This window comes from Pan troglodytes, chromosome 18, assembly GCF_028858775.2.
Source record: "Pan troglodytes isolate AG18354 chromosome 18, NHGRI_mPanTro3-v2.0_pri, whole genome shotgun sequence".
Taxonomy (NCBI): Eukaryota; Metazoa; Chordata; class Mammalia; order Primates; family Hominidae; genus Pan; species Pan troglodytes.
Window position 1 is genome coordinate 54506590 of NC_072416.2, and position 23584 is coordinate 54530173.

Here is a 23584-nt window from a genome sequence, read left to right on the forward strand (position 1 = left end):
CAGGAGGTCGAGACCATCTTGGCTAACATGGTGAAACCCTATCTCTACTAAAAATACAAAAAATTAGCTGGGCATGGTGGTGGGCGCCTGTAGTCCCAGCTACTTGGGAGGCTGAGGCAGGAGAATGGCATGAACCCGGGAGGCAGAGCTTGCAGTGAGCCAAGACAGAGGAAGACTCTGTCTCAAAAAAAAAAAAAAAGAATGACTCCAAGATGGCACAGGTGCCTCTAAATACCAGCTGTGAGTACTGTCTTACCATTAGAAGTGGAAATGCGTAATTCTGTATGAGCAGTTTGGGTCTCATTCCCCAGGCTGACTGAGAGCGTGGTGTGGAGCCTGGTATTGGCTGGGATTATGCCCCGATGCCCATCAGCCTCGTTCAGTGGACTGGCCAATTCAGCCTGCAAAACACCCCACCCATTTCCTACTCAGTCACCAAAACACTGAACTAATATCAATTTTAAATAATATTGCTATTCAGCTTCAAAAGACAGAGCCTCCAGTATATTATTATTATTATAGTAATCTGATCCTTTAGAATTCAGAGAACTCACCTCATTAGTGCTCCCTTGCTCTATCTGGCCCTGTGGGAAAATACCCTTGCCTCTTTCTATGGGTATGGTCCACTGTATCCCATCATGACTTTAACATTTTTGAAGTATTGTTCTTTTAAAGTAAGCAAACAAATTCCCTTGGTACATCAAATTCAAATACAGTAATGCATTACAAGACAAATTAAAGGAATATTTCAGCCAGTTTGCTGTATGCACACACACGTTTTTACAGCTGTCAGTTTTTAATATGTTTGTTTTTGAAAAAGATAAAAGACATTCTATATTGTTCTTGCCTTTTGTCACTTAGTAAGACGACAGATATCCTTCCATATCAGTCCAAGTATTCATTCTTTGAGCTGCCTAATATTCCTTAGCACATACTCCCTACTGCTGATGAACATCTAAGTTTCTTCCAGCTGTTTTCACTGCTATAAATAGTGCTGCAGGAAATGTCCTTAAACATTCAGGAAAACATTTCTACAGTTTAACTACCTGGAAATGAAATTTCAAGATGAAAGCATATATCCCCTCTCAATTCTGACACTGGCAAAAAGGCCACACCCTGGCAATGACACTCTCATTCTTCCATATTTGCTGATCCTCCCGGTCAGTCTCAACATTTCAGCCTCCATTACCTGGTCACATTAGGACCTACACCTACCTTGGTGTTTTCCTCATAGTTACGGAGTTCCAGCAACAGATTCTGCTTCTTCTGACTCAGCTCTCGGATCAGGTCCTGCTCTGCACTGGTGTCCATGAGGTTCCCCCTCATCTCAGCCGTGCCAGGCAGGTAGCCCCGGACTGAACAGAAGGAAAAAACCCCAAGTATAACCAGGTATACTTTTAGGTCATCAATTACCTGCTCTTAAAAACAAAAACCTAAGTTCTCCCCAACTTTGGTGAATTTATTAGAACTACAGGATCTCGGTACAAATACTTCAGGTGAAATTTCCTGATATTTTGACCCAATCAAATGGAAAATGTGACTTTTTAAGGATTTTTCTCATCCCAATTTACTTTCCCCATCCACTGAGCAGCAGATTAACTGTATGTGGCCATCCATCCGGTAATCTCCCTCTACCACACCGGCAATTGCAGAAGAAAAATTGTCCTTAAAGATGACCTCCCCAGTTCGGTCACTTCGAGCATCAACCTACAAATAAAACACAAATTTAAAAGTTGCTTATGCTACATGTTTAAAAACCATAAAATTTAAAAATAAAAACCAGCTTTAAAGGTCATTTAGTCTAGCAGTTTTGAAGAGTATTCTACGAAGCCCTACGACTTCTCAGGAGATACCTATGACTGCTGAGGCCAAGAGGGACCCTAAAGAGCCTCAACCAGCTGTGCTTCCTTCTTTTTAAATAAAAGCTGTTTTTCATATTGGCCTTCACACAATGCTTCATTTGAAGAAACGGGTCTGCTAAGAGCCAGTACATATAGTACACACAGCACAGTGCAAAAGGGCATGGGCTTAATGGCCAAACCGCTCAGGTTCAGAATCTAGCTTTGCCACGTACTATCCACGGCATCTTGCAAGTTTCTTAACCATTCTGTGCTTGGTCTTTTCATCTGGGGATCAATAACCAGAACATGGAGAAATTAACAGTACTATATCTCATTGGGTATAACTGAGGCCTAATGAAGTTAACATATATCAACAGGGCCTGACACACAGAAATACGTAATAAATGTTAGCTCTATATAAAAATTGTATCTTTATTATATATAAATGTATAAAGTATGTTGAATCTGAAGTTCAGAAACTACGGAGTTAGCCCAGTCTTCCACCATGCAACCTTTTACAACAACCCTGTTAAGAGTTCCTCTTCCACATAAAAACTATTCAGATACTTTAGAGAGCTCTCCTATTCTCTAAGTCTCCCATTTCCAAGAGAGAGAACAAATAAATAAATGACTGATCAGAAACAAATGCATCTCAAAAGTGATAATAAGTGACCATCACTTAAAATGAAGATTATGAGGCCGTGCACAGTGGCTCACGCCTGTAATCCCAGCACTTTGCGAGGCCGAGGCAGGCGGATCATGAGGTCAGGAAATCGAGACCATTCTGGCTAACATGGTGAAACCCTGTCTGTACTAAAAATACAAAAAATTAGCTGGGTGTGGTGGTACGCACCTGTAGTCCCAGCTACTAGGGAGGCTGAGGCAGGAGAATCGCTTGAACCCGGGAGGCGGAGGTTGCAGTGAGCCGAGATTGCGCCACTGCACTCCAGCCTGGGTGACAAAGCGAGACTCCAGTCTCAAAAAAAAAAAAAAAAGATGATTATGTTCCAGGCAAGGACACAGGTATTATCAACAAAAGGCTAGCTACAGAAAATCTAGCACAGCAATCATTTCGATGACCAATGCTACTCACTAGTTTTGTCTTTTCATAAACAATCTTCTGGGCAAAACTTTGCAACCAAAACATAAAGTAATTTAGGTTACAGCCTACCCCTTGTCTACAGTATATCACTGTCAAGTATTAATGCTATTAATAACATCATGGAAGCCTGAAAATTATGAATGCTAAAGCCTGTGAAAGAACGAATGACCTGCATTTTTAACAAAGCACATTAATGTAGCCCTCTAACTCAGACTGACCTGAACTTGCTTCTTTCTAGTTAAAGCCTAGCTACCTAATGGCTTCTACCACTGCATTTCCACAATATTTAGCAAATAAGAAGGCTCATTTGCTAACTAAGAAGCAGGACTACAAATTAATATTTCTGTGGATATTCTGATCTTTTGCTTAATCCAACTAGGAGGTTTTACCCTGAAAGGAAAGGATGGCCCTCCAACTCATCAAATGACATACAAAAGACAAAGTTAATTGTCTAGCAGTATTTATTTAATATTTTCACACCTGTATTCACAAGTTGGATCTGTATATTTCCTTTTTGTATATTTCTGTTAAATGTAGATAATTGGTTTTTCCACTTATATAATTTTCTTATCTTTTTCATGCTCAGGAACAGATTACATAATAGAAATTCCTTAAAATTTCAAAAGCATTTAACTATAAAAACATCTAGGTCAAGAATTATATTTCAAGGTAACCTGACAAGTTTTCAAGTCTAGTAGTTTTCTAATTCTTAAGTCAGTCATAATAATTTATATTCCCTCAAAATATGATCCACTGCTATGATCTGAATGTTTTTGCCCCCACAAATTCCTATGCTGAATCCTATTAGCCAAGGTAATGAATGGTATTGGCAAGTAGAGCTTGTGAGAGGTGATTAGGTCATAAGGGCAGAGCCCCCATGAACAGGATTAGTGCCCTATAAAAGAAGGCCCAGAGAGATCCCTTGCCCCTTCCACCCTGTAAGGCTCCTATGAGGAAGTGGTCCCTCACCAGACACCGAAACTGCCAACACCTTGATGGGGGCTTCCCAGCCTCCAGAACTATAAGAAATAAATTTCTGTTGTTTATAAGCCACCCACCCTATGGATTTTGTTACAGCAGCCCAAACCAACTAAGACATCCATTTCACAGACTTTCATATTTCTTAATAAGCAACTATACAGTCTTATAATTTTTAGTACCCATACTAATGACAAAACTAAGTGGAGAAGCAGAAACCAACATAACAGCTTTTTAGAATCCGTTCTTCACGTAACACCAAAGGAATGCTTACAAGGTGCTAGAGAAAAGTAAAGATAAATCAAAGAAGAAAAGATAAGAATTTGCTGATCCCCTTCAGGCAATCCAACACTGACAGACAAGAAAGCGAGGGCAAATGGTATCCATGGAGATCTGGCAGCTACCTAGGCAGCTTCTAAGAAGACAATCCTGACTTGCCAAAAGACTGTAAAAAATTCTGATTTGAAGTTAAAAAAGGAAAGCAAGCAAAAGGATTTTATTTTAAAGTTATAGCTCAGAAAACAATATGCTAACATGATTCTTCCCATTAGTGCTAAGTTTTCAGGCAGTTTTGAAGATGTACTGGAAAAGAGCTATTCAAACAATTCCTTAAAACTCCTTTTTTACTGTTGTACTACCTGGAATCAATCTGGCTGATGGATTCTCAGCACTTCAAATAAGTGATTTAGACAGAATCTCCCCGAAGATTTCCCCCAAACACCGCTTATAAGACTTACACTCTCTCCTCACTGTGCAGCTCTTGACAATGATAGCAGGAAGAATGTGTCAAGATTATTAAGTTAAATGTAAAAACATTGCCAAGGAACGAACTGAAGTTTACATCCCAATGTTACTGTTCTAAGTCCTACAGCCAATACACCTTGGACAATTACTACTCTGAATTATACCTGAACTTTGCTATTCAAACTTACCTTCCCATTGGACCAACCAGTTATCAGTTCATTCACTCCATCAGAATTAAGGTCAAAAGCATGAATGCTCATGGCATGATTTTTCGACTGAAAAAGAATTTTAATAATTAGCACAGAAGTCTCACAATAACTATCAAGTGCCTGAATATCAAAGGCTAAATTATACTAACTTTAATTCTCCAGTATCGGGATGTTTTGTCATAAACTCCAACTGTGCCATTGGAAAGGGCATAACCAAACCGACTGCCATACATGGGACAAAGAGAGGTGACTATCTGCAAAACAATCCACAAAAACACAACATCTTTTCATTAAGACTCAGTTTACTGTCAAGTACGGCTTTATATGACTTCACACTCCTTGTTACAACTATGTTAAAATTAGATTTAAAAGTGCTTCCAATCCATTAGTGGGGAATGTATTCCTCTTCTCTACGATACATGTCATCTACTTCAGAGCTGTATAATCAGATTTAAATAAACTCACAGGGTTTGGTGTTTTAGAGCAACCTTATGTGGCAAGTTTCAGAAAATTATTTTTAAAAAACACATGAAAAGTGAAGGACTAAGGAAAACATAAGCTAACTACACAAGATCGAGAATATGCATATACAATAGATATTATATATGTTCACCCAAGAGGCTTTAATGATTATTACTTAACTTATAACATCCTACAGTCTCAATTTTTAAAAGACTTATAACAATCCACAATTGAATATCTTACTTCGTGTATACACCTTTCTTTCTATGACATAATTTGTTTGCTAGAGGTAAAAGAAAGAACACATAATCCTTTGAAAAGTAAAAACCCAGGCACATGGATTTGTGTAGTATATAACAATATACAGAATGCATATATGATACAGAAATATTTATAGGACTGTTCAAGGATTTGACATCCTTAAAAGGATAAAATTTTAGGTACTGAACAAAACTTTCCTTTAAAGTTAAAACCAAAGCTTAATGATATCCATGATCCTGCAGATCTACTTTCTAATTCTGTTCCTAATACAAGAGATATTAAGAAATAAATTGTATAAAGCAGAGAATAGTTATATAATTTCCTTTACACCTACAGCTTTTCTACAAAACCACCCACTTCACTTAACTATGAATACAAAGTGCTGTGTAGGATTCCAGAATTATTTAGCTCAAGGCATTCTTCTGACAATACTTCATACTGTTCAACTGCCAAATGAATCATGATTTTGCTGATCTGGGAAATGATATTTGAACTAGGAGCAAACCTAACAAAGAGAACAGGAAAATGGCCCTGCAAATGAACAATGTTATGAAGTCCATATTTTCATAAATTTAGCCCCAGATTCCTCAGCTCTTTTACTGCTTCCTTAGTTCACCAGTTTCTTCTTTTTGTGGACTAGAAGATCAACAAGTCCCCTCAAATCCCTAACTCTATTCCAGGTTCTTGTCCTCTTTTCTAGGATTTAGGAAAGAGATGTTTCAAAGAATTCAGTCTCCTCAAATCTAATATTAACAAGCAATAAAAATCCAACAAAATCTGGATGATTCCCACCAAAGGAGAAAAGATTTACCACAAATTAGAATGAAAGGGATATGAGAATTCGGGACACAGCATCTATCAGCCAGGGATTCTCAAGTTGTTTTTTTTGGTGGTGGAGGAGGTTGCAAACCCCTTTAAGAATGTAATGAAGGCTCCGGGCCCTCTCTTCAGAAAGCACATATAAGCACATACACACAAAACAGACTCCCGGGCCAGGCATGGTGGCTCATGCCTGTAATCCCAACACTTTGGGAGGCTGAGGCGGGTGGATCACCTGAGGTCAGGAGTTCAAGACCAGTCTGGCCAACATGACGAAACCCCATCTCTACTAAAAATACAAAAATTAGCCGGGCGTGGTGGCAGGTGCCTGTAATCCCAGCTACTCGGGAGGCTGAGGCAGGAGAATCACTTGAACCTGGGAGGCGGAGGTTGCAGTGAGCCAAGATCACGCCACTGCACTCCAGCCTGGGCGACAAGAGCGAAACTCCATCTCAAAAAAATAATAAAATAAAAAACAGACTCCCTGTATAAACACACATCCTCAGACTGCTCCTTTTGGCACCCATTTCTCCTCTTCATTTCTTCTCTGTCCACAACTATCATCTTACATCATGATAACTGTGAATATATAAAAAGTACAGTAGGACTAAATAAAAACTGATGACTCTTGCTATAGGATAACTTAGTTAAAATCATTGGTAGCACTGTATGTCAATGTGTAGGTTTTGCTTTTCGTCTCCTTTTATAGTTAGGAGAAAAGAAGTCTGACCTTCTTAGACAGCTTTTATGAGTGACATGAAGCAAGTAATTTAAAGACAAGTGGCCAAGGTCAGTTTTGAGACTAGTGCCCTCGAGCTTTTCTGATACAGACTCCTAAATACCACATAACTAAATTTTGCAGAATCCCACCATTCTGATCTCTAAGACTCTCTTTTACTGGTTTCTTTCTGTCCACTTACAACGTTCACAAGCTATTGCTCCTTTATCCTCTTATTCCTTAATTAAGAATATCTTATTTTTTTCTGTTTGAGTCTTGCCCAATCCTGGAAAACTAGCAGCAAATAAATATCCTAAGAATGTCAAAACCATAAAGGATACAGGTAATCTTTAGATACTGCTTTTTGCTTTATTTTTGTCTTTATTTTCCTAACTCTTAACACTGTTACTTTTTAAAAATTTTATTTTTGAGACAGAGTCTTGTTCTGTTGCCCTGGGTGGAATGCAGTGGCGTGATCATAGCTCACTGTAGCCTCAAGCTCCTGGGCTCAAGGGATCCTCCTGCCTCAGTCTCCCAAGCAGCTGGGACTACAGACGTGTGCCATCACCTTCCGGCTAATTTTTTAATATTTTTTGTAGAGATGGAGTCTTGTTATGTTGCCCAGGCGGGTCTCAAACTCCTGGCCTCAAGTGATCCTCCCACCTTGGCCTCCCAAAGCACTGGGATTACAGGCATGAGCCATTGCACCAGGCCTAAACATCAGGCCTAAACAACCTGAGATATTAAGAAATATCTCAGGTTCAGTTACATGAGTGATTCTAATCACAAGTTCTATAATTTTTAAGTTTACCTACAGAAATGTGCCAAAGAAGTACTGAATTTGCAGGAAGAAAAAATATAAACATCTCATTTACGCACTTCAGCCCTACTGAATACACATGATGAGGAGGAAGGGGCATAAAGGTTCAAATGCTGACCATGCCATTTCATAGCCAAGACTATGTACAAGTAACTTAACAAAAAATACAGGCGTGGTGGGTCATAATCCCAACACTTTGGGAGGCCAAGGTGGGCAGATCACTTGAGGTCTGGAGTTCAACACCAGCCTGGCCAACATGGTGAAACCCCGTCTCTACTAAAAACACAAAAATTACCCAGGCGTGGTGGTGCATGCCTGTAGTCCCAGCTACTCAGGAGGCTGAGGCATGCGAATCACTTGAACTTGGGAGGTGGAGCTTGCAGTAAGCTGAGATCGCACCACCGCACTCCAGCCTGGGTGATGGAGTAAAACTCTGCCTCAAAACAAACAAACAAACAAAAAACCAGAACACCATTTTCCTCATCTATGGAAATAATAATAATTTATCTTCCTATTAGGGTTGTTGTAAGGATTCAATATGTTACTTCATATAAAGTACTTAGAGCACTACCTGGCATACGATAGGTACATAATAAATGATTGCCATTATTATTATTTGCATGTATTAACTCATTAAAAGAAATGCCTTTATGTATTCAACTATATGCAATAATTTTTCTCTATTTAATCAGTCTTTTCAAAATATATCTTAATTAGGGCTTTTATTGCTTTTCTTTCCATAACATACAGCTCTGTCTGACCCCCTCCCCGAGTTTTTATCGTAAAACCACCTGGGTTTGGAGATGCCCCAGCACTCTCACTTGATGTTTCATCTGACAGTACTGATCTATCTTGCTCAAGGTTACCGTAGTTCGAGGTGGAGCTTCTTACCTCTGTTTCTGTCATTTCTGCCACAATCTCATCTTCCTTAAAAACTCGGATATCAAAATCCTCAGATCCAACAAGAAGCTGAAGGGGAAATATCATACGTGTTCAGGTGAGTAAGTGCAAACAACAAAATTTCTGTAAACAAAACAAAAAATTGCACAGTACTTTGCATGCTGCTTCTGCCACCCAAGATTGACAACCTCATAACCGTTTGATGCTCAGAAATGCTCCCTCTAATGGGAGGATCAGCAGATTCAATCAATGAAGAAACAGGGGCTACTGCAGCTTTTATCCTGCCATGGGAGCTGCACATCTTGCCAGAATACGTTATTTCCCTGAGTACCTGAAAAGGCTCCCTGGATCAGCAACTTTCTCTGCCTACAGATGGAAGCCCTGTTCAAACACCAGAGTCCAGTGTCCATGGAAAAGAGAGGGGGAAATCGGTGCCCAACACAGCACATCACACCTACTAACTGCTCAAGAAGCTAATTTCTAGGGTAACCATAAGAATAATTTCAAAGGCTAAAAGCCAATCTCTAAAACATTTAGATTCCTCAAAACAGTTGGCCAAAATTGAAAACTATATACTAATATGGTTTCAAAGCATCAGGAGCAATTCATAAGACCGTGAATATGACTGAAATCCCAACTCTTCTACCCTCTCTGCCCTCTCCTGTGTCTCTGAAACACCATGGCTTTGATCTTTGTATTTATTACACAAGCACAAGTGATTTATTGTTCAAAAGAGAAGAGAAAGACGAATGAGGCCAACTGGCTGAGCATTTAGGCAACAGAGCACCAAAATCAACCAGGAGAAGCTTACACTTCTGTCAACACTAATGTCACTGTCATGGCAAAATTCATTTGGCTGAACACACGAGAGGTATCTCCTCCCCCACATACCTCTTTCTTTCCATCACCATCAAAGTCACACAAGGCCAAGGAATTAACATTGTCTCCAGTAACCTGAAAATAAAACCCCAAACCATTAGCATGCCATCGTTTCTCCATTTACTCCAAATATATTAGCTACATGAAGGAGAGGATTACACAAAACACGAATGAATGCTATTCGAATTATTCATATCCTTTTTTAATGCACAGAATTATAAATATCATTACTCAGTAGAGTTGGTGGTTAAAAAAGAACATTAGAAGTAAAAATGCTTAAGGGTACCAAAAAGAATGTTTTCTTCTTCATACCGTCCAAAAGAGATCACTTCCTTCATGATTGAAACCTTGCAGAGCACAATTGCCACCAATAATCGCAAGAGGGGAAGAAATGTCTCCCAATGTCCCCAGCACAATTGCATTTGCCCCATCTGCTACCTAAGAAAAGTAAAAGGACACATTATCTTAGACACGATAATATGCAGGCACACTGAAGGTAAGTTATATCCATATTTTTATTCAGACACCCAAATTCCTCTGTCATCATTTGTGAGAAGCCAGATGGTCTCCTGAGAGGGCAGCCAGCCAGGGCTGTCCACCGAGACCTAACCCTGTGGCTCCTGCAAGGGTGAGCACAGATACAGAGTAAATCAGAGCCTTGGCTTTCACACTAAGCCACTACAAAATGCTGCTACGATACTCTGGGAGCTCTCTGGGACCACAAGTTCCAGAGGGCAAATTCTCCAGAGAATCAAGACTTATGCCTTTAAGCACCCAAACTTTGTAATTTATTTTAACCATTTTGGATGGAAATCTTTTTAATACTTGTAATCTACTTATTTACTACTTTTTTTAACTTTACTATTCTTTGTACTAAAAAGTACAAAGAATAAAAAAAACCCATGGTCCCACCACCTAAAATAAATTATCTTAGACTTCTTGAATAAATTATATAAGTTAATTTATTTTTGAAAGACTCAAGGACATCTTTGTAAACACTGTTTATGGTACAGGAAAATAATCGTTACTTACATAATCTTTAAGTGGGAAAACTATAAAGATTGGCTATATAGGAAAGAAAAGATTTCATAAGAAATTAAAACTGTTAAATGGCCAAAGAAATAATAAAGTTAAAAGGTAAACAATGAAGTGGGAAAAAATCCTTGCAATATATAAGACAAAAATACAAAAAAAAGGTTAATAAAAGGCAAATAAATACAAAAATGGTAAACACCCCAACCAAAAAAATAAACAGGACATATTAGAGATGAAATACACTCAACAAACATGAAAAATGTTCTTTCTCACAATATATCATTTTTCAGTTTTTGGATTAGCAATGAAAAAGAACAATAATATCCACTACTAGTTAGGGTGTAATGAAACAGGCACGATCATTATTGAGGGGGATGTGGAAAATGGTAGTCTTTTTAGGGAGCAATTTACCAATGCCTATCGAAAATCTCATTTTTAAAAAAGTCTTTGACTAGGCAATCGTAAAGCTGAGTCCTTGTAATGTTAATTTATGTGTCAACTTGGCTAGGCCATGGTACTCAGATATTTGGTCAAACATTATTCTAGAGCTGCTGTCAGGGTATTTTTCAGATGACATTAACATTTAAATCAGTAGATTTTGAGTAAAGCAGATTATTATCCATCATGTGGGTGGACCTCACACATTATTTGGCCCACACATTAATTGGGCCAAATTTTGAGTAAATTGAGCAGATTTTGAGTAAAACAGATTATTATCCATAATGTGGGTGGGCCTCACACATTAACTGGCCCACGCACATATGGATAATAATCTACTTTACTATTAAGTCCTTCAATACTTTCTATTAAGAACTTTCTATCAAGTATTGAAGAACTTAATAGAAAAAAGACTGACCTCCCCCAAGGAAGAAGGGATTCTACCAACAGACAGCCTTTGTACTTGAGCTTCAACATCAATTCTCTCCTAGATCTCCAGCCTGCTGGCCCACCATGCAGATTTTTGACTTGCCAGGCTCCACAACTGCATAAGCCAATTCCTGAAAATAAATATTTCCCCCTCTAATATGTACATGTCCTATTGGTTCTGTTTCTCTGGAGAACCCTGACTAATACAGTCCTAAACTCAATCTCACTTCTGAACAAAAACGATGTGACCTTGAAATAGGCAAAGGGCAGAAAAAGTCCTAACCACTAAAGAAAAAATGTGATCAGCTGGACTTCACAAAAATGCAAAACTTTTGCTCATCAAAAGACACATGCCTAGTGGAACAAGCCACAGGCTGGGAGAAAATATTTATTATATATAAATCTGACAAAGAGTTTGTATCCAGTATATCCAAGAAATGTCTACAAATCAATAATAAAGAGACAAACTACCAATAAAAAATAGGCAAAAGACTTAAGACACTTCACGGAAGACACATAAATGGACAATAAGCACAAGAAAAGGTGCTCTGCATCAATGATTATCAGGGAAATGCAAAATGAAACCACACCTAAGATATCACTTCACACCTTCCAAAATGGCTAAAATTAAAGACTGGCAACAACAAATGTTGACAAAGGATGTGGAGCAACTGGAACTCTCCTACACTGCAGGCAGGAGTATAAAGTGATACAACCACTTTGCAAAAACAGTTTGGCAGTGTCATAAAGTTCTTATAAACCATATAGCCCAGCAATTCCACTCTTGGGTATTTACCCAAGATAAATTAAAACATATATCCACAAAAAGTCTTATACAAAAAAGTCTTATTAAAAACAAGTCTTAAACAAAAATGGTTGTTAAAAACTGAAACAATCCAAATGTCCATCCACTTGTCTATCACCAAGACAGTGGATAAACAAACCATAGTATATTCACACAATGGAATATACTACGTTTGTTGCTTAGCAACAACAACAAAAGACTACTTTTATATGCAACAATATGGATAATTCTTGCAAGTATTATGTTAAGTGAAAGAAGCCAGACACTATTTGTATGGAGTTCAACAATAGGAAAAGCTAATCTAAGCTGACAGAAGTCAGAACAGTGATTGTCTATGGGAGATAGAAATTGACTGGAATGGGGTACTACAATATTTTCTGAGGTGATGAAAATGTTCTCTATTTTTTTGGGGGTATTGGTTATAGGGATCCAAACTCATTGAACTGTACACAGAAGGTCTGTGCATTTTCATGTATGTACATTTTACCTCAACAAAAAATAGACAAAGAAGAAAACCAGCCAAATGCAGTGGCTCACATCTATAATTGTAACACTTTGGGAAGCTGAGGCAGGAAGACTGCTTTAGCCCAGGAGTTTGAGACCAGCCTGGCCAACACAGTGAGACCCTATCTCTCTAAAAAATAAACAATTAGCTGGGCGTGGTAGTACACACCTGTAGTCCCAGCTACTCAGAAGGCTGAGGTGGGAGAATTGCTTGAGCCCATGAGGTCAAGGCTGCAGTAAGCCATGATCATGCCACTGCACTCCAGCCTGGGTGACAGAGCAAGACTCTGTCTCAGAAAACAAAAACGAAAAGAAAGAAAACCATCTGCATTTTCAGGAACTTATCCTCAGGAAATAATCAGGGAAGTGGTCAAAGAGATACAGTTATTACACTATGAACTGTAATACAGAAACAATGGAAATAACATAAATGTTCAACAACATGGAACGGTTAAACAAATTACATTAACACAATGAAATACTACAGAACCAATAAGAATGACATAACGGGTATGTAGTAACTTCATATAAAGATGTTCACAACATATTATTGAATGAAAGAGCCACACATAATAGCCAGGGAGTGGAATGTCCATTAACTGATAAATGGATAAATAAAATGTGGTATATACATACAATGGAATATTATTCAGCCATAAAAATGAATTACTGACACATGCTACAACATGGATCAACCTTGAAAATATTATGCTAAGAAAAAGAAGGCAGTCACAAATGATTACATATTATATAATTCCATTATTTATGAAATGTCTAGAATATGCAAACTTCTAGAGACAGAAAGTAGATAACTGGTTGCCTAAGGTTAGGAGGTTAAAGAAAAATGGGGAGTGATACTAATGGGTATGGGTTTTTTTGGGGGGTAATAAAAATGTTGAAAATTGATGATGGTGATGGTTGTACAGCTCTCTGGATACACTAAAAACCACTGAATTGTATACTTTAAGTAGGTTAGTTGTACATGTGAATCATATCTTAATAAAGCTGCTACAGGGTAAAAACAAGTAAAAGGCTACATGTATATATGACCCCATTTTACTACAAAATGTATTCATATATGCTTGGTAAAAAATCTGGATTCAAAAATCCAACAGTTAAGTGTTCTTTCTAGATGAAAAAATAGGTGTAATTTCTTTTACTTTTTACTTCCTTATCTTTTCTGTAACAAATATGAATTGCTTGGGTATTAAAGTTGGAGCAGCCTGTAGGTGGCAGGCTACAGTAAGGGCTTCTACAAACTATTGCACTAAACTTGAATGCAAGTCCACCAGGAGACCTGTCTATTGGCTTCCCAGCTCTTGGCTGAATTCTCAACAGGAGATCTTGACAGATGGCAGTATCACAGATATACCTCATAGAGATAAGCTCGAGTGTCACCAAGTGATTAGCAACCATAACCAAATAAATAAGTTCCGAGTACATAAAGCAGATGTTAACAGCAAAATCTCCATGTTGTTTACCTATACTATAACAGTCATACAATAAACAGACCAAAATAAATGATCTGATCTCTTCCAAGCATAAAAAATGGACATTGAGTAATGACAATTTTATGGTTATAAAGGTTATACTTGCCTCTCTGTAGAACAAATCCGAATTATTGTAGACATCATAAGCCAAAAGATTAGTCTGTGTCCCCACTAAAAGGGCATCATAGCCAAGCTCAGGGTTCAATACGCCTGCAGTCAGACAGCTGACTGCCTGGTTAATGTTGAGAAGAGAAACATCAGATTCCAGGGGGCTCTGGAAGACCCTGGATGCACTGACATGCTGGTTCCGTGTATGAGGATTATGAATAAAAACCTGAAACAAAAATAACGAATTGCATTCCCTTAAAATATAAAAAATTAGTATCATACATTTTTTTAAAAAAGAACCAGGTTATTAACACATCAACATTAACAAGAAGTCACTTTAATCTCCTATGAAACTTAAAACACTCGCACATAGTTCAATGCATGGACAACTTTCAGTCATTATGAAATCACGGAAATCCAGTGGTTCTTAGCCTTGTAAGGAACAAGGTAATGAACAAGATCTAGTCACTGCTTACCAGGCCAGCTTACATGCTACCCACCAGCAGGATGTCAAAGCACTCTTAGGAGCTAGCCTTTTCCTGATCAACCTAGAATAAGCTGCTACCACCTTCAGTGTGATTGCCACACACCAAGAAGATCATGGAAAACAGAATAAACACTTCCTTTATTATCTTTCATCCGAGCACCTAATGAATTCACTTCCTAGACCTTAAAATGGTCTGCTAGTTAGTAAACCTGTTTCACAAACTTAAACCGAGTCATGCAAATCAAGTATCTTGAAGGCTTTCACAGTTTATACCAGTGACACAGAACTAAGTAATTAGCCCAAAGATAATAAATTCAACAGTTTCAACTATCATAAATATAATCTGAGTGTCTGCATAAATTATTCAACTTTCCTAGACTTCACCTGTAAAAAGGAGGTTTGGACTATAGAATGCATTCTTAAGAGGGGCGAGATCACTCCCAGGACAGGTAAATGGGTTTGCGATGGGGAATCGTGTGGCCTTTCACAGGACCACAGTACAAAAAGAGATACAAAGTATATCTGAGGTATCAGAATTTCACTGGGAAAATTTTCTTGGTCTAAAAAAGTTCCAAGGTGGGCAATATGACCAAAAAGGTTGGGGGGATGAAAAACACTGGACTAGGGATCCCTCTAGCCCCTTCTAGTTCTAAAATTTTTTAAATTTACATGAGTATTTCATCTCTTTCACATAAATCCAAACAGAATTAATTTTAAATGAACACCTACCCAAGGCAGCCTATTCAACAAAAAATAATTTTCAAAAGAATTGACTAAAAACATAGAAAACATGTGCAGCCACTGAACACTGCCTTCATGTTCCGTTTGTGTAACACTTTATAACATGCCTTGGTCAATGTTAATTGCATTTGAACCTGACACCAACCCTTCATTTCCATATGAGGTCGGAAGAGTTAAGGCCCTTTGCCAAGGTCTTGAGACTGGTGACAGGGCTAAGACAAGAGCCTGGTGTGCTCCAGGCCCTGCGCTCCAGCCACCACCACATCATACTTCCTTTTATAACAGTTCTGAACAAACCAATTCTTACGAAGTTTTCCAGAAATCCAATATGCTGAGAAAGTACAGGAGCAGAAATAGCTTACGGGCTCCATATTCATTCTTACCGGAATGGAAAGAGTTTGCAATTTTTGTCAAGAGCAACAAGGATCTCAGGAGTCAGACTTTCCCCCAGTTCCCTCCTGCTGTTCTCTACACTCAAAGAGAGTCCACAGGGAGACAAGTCTGTCCCTTCAGGCAAGGAAAGAAAGCCAATCTCAGTCATACGACAAAAAGACCACTCCCAGGGCTTTCAAAGGACTTGCTGAAGTTCACACTTTTGTTCTAGCTGAGGAGGTGCTGCAAACAATATAAATTCAACTGACCCCTAAGCATTACCATGAGAGAAAAAATGTCCCCAGAGGAAAACTCTAATATTCACCATGCAAGAGATTCCTTTTATTTATTTATATGTTTTTTGAGACGGAGTCCTGCTCTATTGCCCAGGCTGGAGTACAGTGGTGCAATCTCAGCTCACTGCAACCTCTGCCTCCTGGGTCCTAGCGATTCTCCTGCCTCAGCCTCCAGAGTAGCTGGGATTACAGGGGTGCGCCACTACGCCCAGCTAATTTTTGTATTTTTAGTAGAGACAGGGTTTCAGTCGGCCAGGTTGGTGTCGAACTCCTAACCTCAGTTGATCTGCCCCTCTCAGCCTCCCAAAGTACTGGGATTGCAGGTGTTGAGCCACCATGCCTGGCCAGAGATTCCTTTTAAAAAAAAATCCTTGCTAAGGCTCAGAGTCAGCTCCATGTTCACAACAGGGTCCCAGCTGTAAGGATAAAGTCCTGTTTCTAGACATGCAGGCTTTAACCCTAGCTGGAATGTTTTAATTGCTTTTAAGAGAATATATTCATGGCATTACTTGAGTCATAAAATACTACTAATTCTTTTTAAGGTCTCAAGATAAAAGATCAGGTCAGAACTTTTTAGATTTGTTTACAGAGCTGAACACAAAGTATCCATCCAGTTACACAGGACAAGGGATCTCCTTTATTTTATTTATTATTATTATTATTAGGCCATTTTTGACAACAGCCCTACAATCAAGCATTCCTGCCTTCCACTCCAGGTCACACTCTATCTAAGGGCTGCCCTAGGGACCTCTGCCCGATCTCCCTGCTTCTACTCCGACACCTACCTCCCTACATCCCGTCACAGAACATCTGTTCTCCACATACCAGCCAGTTAGCCTTTATCTAAAACATAAAGCAAATTCCAACACCCACTTTATCAAAATCCTCAGGGACTTCCTAACTTACTCAGTATAAAAACCAAGGTCTTTGCCATGGCCTACAAGTTCCTATATGATCTGGCTTGTGTCTACCTCATGACCACCCTCATTGCCTTCCAGCCCCAGCGGCTTCCTTGTGCTCCTGAAACACACCATGCATATCTCCAGCTCAAGGCCCTTGCACCTGCAGATTCCTCTGCCTGCAAGGCGCTTATCCCACAAATCTGCAGAGCTTGTTTCCTCAGTTCCTTCAAACCTCTTATCAAATGTTATTAGAGGCCATCTGACCACCTGTCTAAAACGCCAAGCTCCCATCACACTGAATCCCTTATTCTTTTTCTCCTATGAAAACACTTGCATATTCAGTTAACTGCCTGGTTCCCCCTCTCAAATGTAAGCTTCAAGGGGGCAAAAACTTGTCTGTCACATTCTCCAATGCACCTGCAGAGCTAAGAAGACTGCCCAGCACATAGTAAGCCCTCAAATTAGGGGCTGAGTTAATACCAATGGGATATTTTCAGCCCATTTATAAATCTGCTATGCACCTACAGCACAAGCAACATGAAGTTCTTTTTGGCATTTATCAGTGCTTTTTTTTTTTTTGAGACCGAGTCTCACTCTGTCGCCCAGGCTGGAGTGCAATGGCACGGTCTCGGCTCCCTGCAACCTCCACCTCCTAGGTTCAGGTGATTCTCCTGCCTCAACCTCCCGAGTAGCTAGAATTATAGGCACCTACCACACCTGGCTAATTTTTGTATTTTTAGTAGAGACAGGGTTTCACCATGCTGGCCAGGCTGGTCTCGAACTCCTGACCTCAGGTGATCTGCCTGCCTCGGCCTCTCAAAGTGCGGGGATTACAGGCATGAGTCACTGCACCCAGCCTGTCAGTGACTTCTAACTGTAACAATAACATCATGATGTGCCAGACCCCGTATTAATAGCTTAACTCTGTTATACTACTTAATGAAAATGAAGCCTTATTTTTTACTTCTGTATCCCAAGGCATATAACATACAATATACGTGGAAGTGTCCTAAAAACTATAAATTGTTACACAAATCCTAGCTTATTAAATCCACACTGGATCAGAGAACATGCACTCTGACCACATTCCACACTTTCTAGTTGAGTGGCTCCAAGCACTGTATTGAACCTCTCTGAACTGCAATTTCTAGTCAATAAAGTGAGAATCATAAAAAGAAAATAACAGGTAACAATCAGTGACCACGTCCTATATGTCAAGCATTTTACATGTATTAACTTTTTTAAAGCTCATGACCCCATGTATTAGGTACTATTATTAAGTGCCTTGACCAAGGTCATGAAATTAGTAGGTACTGGAGCCAAGAAACACCATCCCTATGCCATGCTGCTGCCGTTGGCCTTGTGACAACGACGCTGAGATGACTCATGTAATAAAGTTTTGTGCCTGTTATAAGTTATTAGCGTTGTCACTACATTCCATGTATTTTGGGCATGCCTCCGTCAAATACACAGGGCTCTGATTTGCCTTGTCTGCTAGCTTCTGGACTATAAGCTTTCTGAAAGTAGGGACTCCTTTTACATCCGAGTCTCCAAAATCTATACAGAAGGTGTTTAGTAGAAGTCTGGTGAATGTTAAATGATTTCTCTTTTATCTCTTTGACTCTCACACCTTGCCCAGTAATCGCACATAGCAAACACCTAACACTTAGTGAATAAATTACGGGGAAAGAACTGAATGTACATGGGCAAGGATCAAAAGTGCAATTGGAATAAGTTAATTTTTGTATTGCATTCTTTTGTCGTTGTTCGGTAAAGGGCTGTGAAGGGCTGGGTGCAGTGGCTCACGCCTGTAATCCTAGCACTTTGGGAGGCCGAGGCAGGTAAATCACTTGAGGTCAGGAGTTCGAGACCAGCCTGGCCAACATGGTGAAATCCTGTCTCTACTAAAAATACAAAAATTAGCCAGGCGTGGTGGCGGGCGCCTGTAATCTCAGATACTCGGGAGGCTGAGGCAGGAGAATTGCATGGACCCGGGAGGCGGAGGCTGCAGCGACCCGAGATTGCGCCACTGCACTCCAGCCTGGGCGACAGGGCAAGACTCCGTCTCAAAAAAAAAAAAGGAAGAAGAAGCAGTGTTAGAGAGTCAGAGGAATTCCGAGTTCCAAGTGACAAGCAGAGGCCCCTGGCTTGAATCTGGGGTCGGTTATTACTGCTAACCCGAACCAAACCCCTTCCCTCAGGAGACGTCTCTTTTCTAAGCTCCCTATGTCCAGGGACCCCGACCTCGCCTGACTCCAAGTGCCTGATGACAAGAAAACGTCAACTTCTCAGAAAAGCTCTTCCTCTAAGACCCCACTGTCCTCTGCAGGATGGAGCCACAAGGTGCTCGCCGACCGGTTGCCGGGCAACACGGGCTGGGGGCGGGGTCGGAGAGGGGGCGGGATCCCAGGGGCGCGGCCAGCGGAGGTCCTGTGGTTCCCTGGGGCCCGGGCTCCCTGCGGGTGGGAGCGGTTACCTTGCCCGTTTGGGTGGCGGCCGCCAGGCACGGGTGAGTCCCGTCGTAGCGCCCTATGGCCACCATTCGGGGGCTGATTTTGTGGCGCAGTTTCAGGGTGAACACAGGCAGCAGCATGATGGCGGCGGCTTAGGGGAGGAGGGCTGGAAACTGGAGGCCAGCGCAGCGGAGCTGGCCTCACGCGCCCGGGCAAGAAGTGCAGGGACACTACCTGCGCGGCCCCAGCCGCCTCAGGCCGGACGCGAAACAGCCCGGGACGAACCCGTCCAGGTACCGCCTGCTCCTCCTGCGGCGGCGCAGACCCGTCCGCTCCTTTTGCGGCTGCGCGGTGGAGCCTCGGCGCCTTCTGTGGCTGCGCGGTGGAGCCTCGGCGCCTTTTGCGGCTGCGCAGTGGAACCCCTGCTGGGCCGCGGGTGCAGTTGTTTCCCATTGCAGTAATTTACTCCTGCCGGTTGAACTCCACTGACGAGCCTACATGCCCAGCCCAGAGGCTTTCCCTTCTAGCACCACATCCAAGCTGCACCCTGCAAACTTGACACAATGCTACCCCACTCCAGAAGGTCATTAATTCAAGAAATATTCCTTGAGTGTCGGCTCTGTCCCTTGCTTTAGCCGTTGTGTGGAGGAAAACCATACCAATCCTTAGACTCACGTTCGGTCTAGGGCTCCTGGTAAGGCTCCCTATATATTTTTAAGTGCAAACCAGCAAAATTGAAAAGTGACCAACAAAATTTCCTTGAGGGCCTATTGTGTGTCAGACACTGTTCTAGATAATAAATAGTAGTAAACAAAAGACAAACCTCTGCTTTCCTGGAACTGACATACTAGTCAGGGGAGACAAGCACTAAACAAGAAATGCATGTCATTTGGTAGTGAGCACTAGAGAAAATTAAGGGAAGGAAGAGGGGAGAGAGGATTGGAGGGAATGCAGTGTTAAGTAGGGTGGTAGGAAAGAGACCTCTCTGAGAAAGTGACCTTCAGCCTAGGACTATTAGGAAGTGAGGAAGCCAGCCTCGAGGGAGGGTGTTCCTGCAGAGGAACTTCAGGTGAGGCCCCCGGGGCTCACTCTGCTGCCTTCTGGAAATGGACAATCTGGGGTGGATGATGAGATGAGCAAGGACCACTAGTGGAGACTTGGAGTAGCCAGCAAGGAAGTACAATCAGGAGAGTATAGTGTCCAGGAAGCTCGAAGAGAGGGTGGCCAGAAGGAGGAAAACAACTGTGTCAGATGCTGCGGGCCAGTTTTGAAAGATGAGTTCTGGGCCAGGGGCGGTGGTTCACGCCTGTAATCCCAGCACTTTGGGAGGCCGAGGCGAGCGGATCACTTGAGGTCAAGAGTTCGAGACCAGCCCGGCCAACATGATGCAACCCTGTCTCTACTAAAAATACAAAAATTTACTGGGTGTGGTGGTGGGCACCTGTAGTCCCAGCTACTCGGGAGGCTGAGGCAGGAGAATCGCTTGAACCAGGAGGCGGAGGTTGCAGTGAGCTGAGATCGTGCCACTGCACTCCAGCCTGGGTGACAGAGCGAGACTCCGTCTCAAAGAAAAAAAAGAAAGATGAGTTCTGGAATATTCTTGATACTTGCATTTTGTAATTACAGTTATACAAATGAGCATTTTTTTCAACCCTGTTGGTGTGTCTGTGACTATTTGTAACCTCTTTTGGAGATAATATCAAAATACTAAATAATGTTAAAAGACTAAGTTTGAAAGTCGTTACTTTTTAAAAATTGATTTTTATTTTATTTTATTTAGAGACGAGGTCTCATGCTGTCACCCAAGCTGGAGTGCAGTGGTGCCATCACAGCTCACTGTAATCTCGAACTCTTGCCTCAAGTGATCCTCCAGCCTCGGCCTCCCAAAGTGCTAGGATTATAGGTGTAAGCCACTACTCCCAGCCTAAATTTAAAGATCTTGATGGAATGTAAGACCTGAGTCAGTGGCCCTCCAGGCCCCCTCTGATGGACCATGCTTCTAAGACCCAGCCTCTTTCTATCCTGTCTCCACCCCCACCCTTCTGTCACCTGTCTACACCCAAGTCCTATAGCAGCTCCCTGACCAGCGGTGCCATGGAAATTACCCTGGGTCATTGGAACTTACTTCGTTTTGTGATGTCCCTTCTCTTTAGTCCCCAGATTCTACCTACACAAAGTCATCATCTCACTGAATTCACTCAGCTGTGTTACTAGCTGATCACAGCTTGATCAGCTACCTCTCCCAGGAATAGCTTGAAAGGAATGACTCTAATAGACATCATTTCAGATCCTTTATTTTTTCCTGGAAAACATTTATTGAGGGTATCCATGTTCTAGACGGTGTTGAAGGACCTAGGGATACAGCAGTGAACAAGAAAGATATAATTCATACACTTATGGAGTTTACATCCTCTAGGGGATAGGAAGCAATAGACACTAAACATGAAAACAAGTAAGGTCATTTCATTTGGCGAGAAGGCTGATGTTCTAGGGCTCAAGAAGTTCTCTTAGAGGAAGTAACATTTGAACCAAGAGCTTTGTGACAAGAAAGTGGCAGCCATTCAAAGATGTGAGGGATGGACAGTCTAGACAGAGGGAACAGCAAGGACACAGGACAAGTTTGGACATGTTTGAAGACCAGAAAGAAAATAATGTGGCTGGAGCCTAACGTGTGAGAAGGGGCCAGGTCACCTAGTGCTTTTGAGCCACGCCAAGGAGCTTGGGTTTTACTCCAGCAGGCAGTCAAGTCCATGGACTGGCATGGACTGGATTTCTATGTAAGGCTGGTCTTGGCCTTCATCCACCCGGCCACACCTTACTTACTGTATGGACTGCCTTGGTGGCCTCTAACTTTGCGGTTTCTCTTCCTAATAGGACATTACAGTCATCAGCATCAACATCATTAACATTTACTGAGCATTTTTTAGGTGCCATTCTAAGAACTTCATATGCATCATCTCACTTAATCATACAATAATTCTACAATCCTACAATTCTACATAGGATTATTGTATGATTATAATATATAATATATAATAATGTATGATTATACAATAATCCTACAATCCTACGCAGGATTGTAAAATGGGATAACCATACAATAATCCTACAATCCTATGATTGTAGGATTATTGTATGGTTATCCCATTTTACACCTGACAAAACTTTACCATTGTTATCTCCTCTATAACTCTTCATTGGCTCCCTATTTTCAATCAAAAAAAGTCCAAGCATTTCAGCAGATTATACAAAGATTTCCAAATTCTGACCACTGTTGACCTCTGCAGCCTCATCTTTTGCTGCTTCTTTCTTCAGACTTGATCCTTCTCAGATGCCATGTCTAGCCTCTCTGCTCAGATTGTGCCCTCTGCCCAGAATGTCCTTCCCCTCCCTTCATAACCTCCCCCCATCTTTGAAGACTCAGGTTGGACATCACCACTCCAGCAAATCATGTTTGACAGCCTCCCTCATTGCTATTTCCACCCTTAGGAGGCAGCCACACTTCCCCTGCGCTTGCGTCAGATCCTGTATCATAATGAGGGTACTTGAGTTTAGGGTATCCCTAGAAAGATAGGGAATCCCCCATCCTCCCTGACAAGCACCGATCAGGGCAAGGGACTTACAGGCTTTCCTCCGAGGAGAAAGGCCCAGGGCTAACCATCTTCTGCCAAAAGTCCAAGAGTCTTCTCTGCCTCCCATGACTCACCAGGAATCATTGGTTCTTCAGAGGAGACACGTGTCATCCTCACATCGGTGACAGCTGGGACTCCCGAGGATCTAGGCCTTGAAGG

The 23584-nt window shown here is 41.1% G+C and overlaps 1 protein-coding gene across 4 annotated transcripts in view; it reads right to left on the minus strand.

Annotated features, from left to right (window-relative positions):
* The window catches only part of BBS2 (Bardet-Biedl syndrome 2), a 50875-nt gene extending 30709 nt beyond the window's left edge, over nucleotides 1-20166 (minus strand). Inside the window, exons 1-10 of one of the 4 annotated variants that reach the window (XR_008540039.2) lie at nucleotides 19817-20143; nucleotides 14537-14768; nucleotides 10046-10167; nucleotides 9746-9808; nucleotides 8846-8923; nucleotides 5024-5128; nucleotides 4854-4940; nucleotides 1572-1707; nucleotides 1216-1355; nucleotides 257-401 (exon numbers count right to left, since the gene is read on the minus strand). Coding sequence is in view for 2 of the 4 variants with exons in the window: in XM_054669357.1 (XP_054525332.1) it covers nucleotides 257-401; nucleotides 1216-1355; nucleotides 1572-1707; nucleotides 4854-4940; nucleotides 5024-5128; nucleotides 8846-8923; nucleotides 9746-9808; nucleotides 10046-10167; nucleotides 14537-14768; nucleotides 19817-19933 (1225 nt within the window). In the remaining 2 variants the exon portion in view is untranslated. Of the gene's footprint in view, nucleotides 1-256; nucleotides 402-1215; nucleotides 1356-1571; nucleotides 1708-4853; nucleotides 4941-5023; nucleotides 5129-8845; nucleotides 8924-9745; nucleotides 9809-10045; nucleotides 10172-14536; nucleotides 14769-19816 lie in introns of all 4 variants that reach the window. The other 3 variants (XR_010152347.1, XM_054669357.1, XM_510980.9) reach the window with 3 other exon arrangements.
* Nucleotides 20167-23584: the final 3418 nt, after the last annotated feature.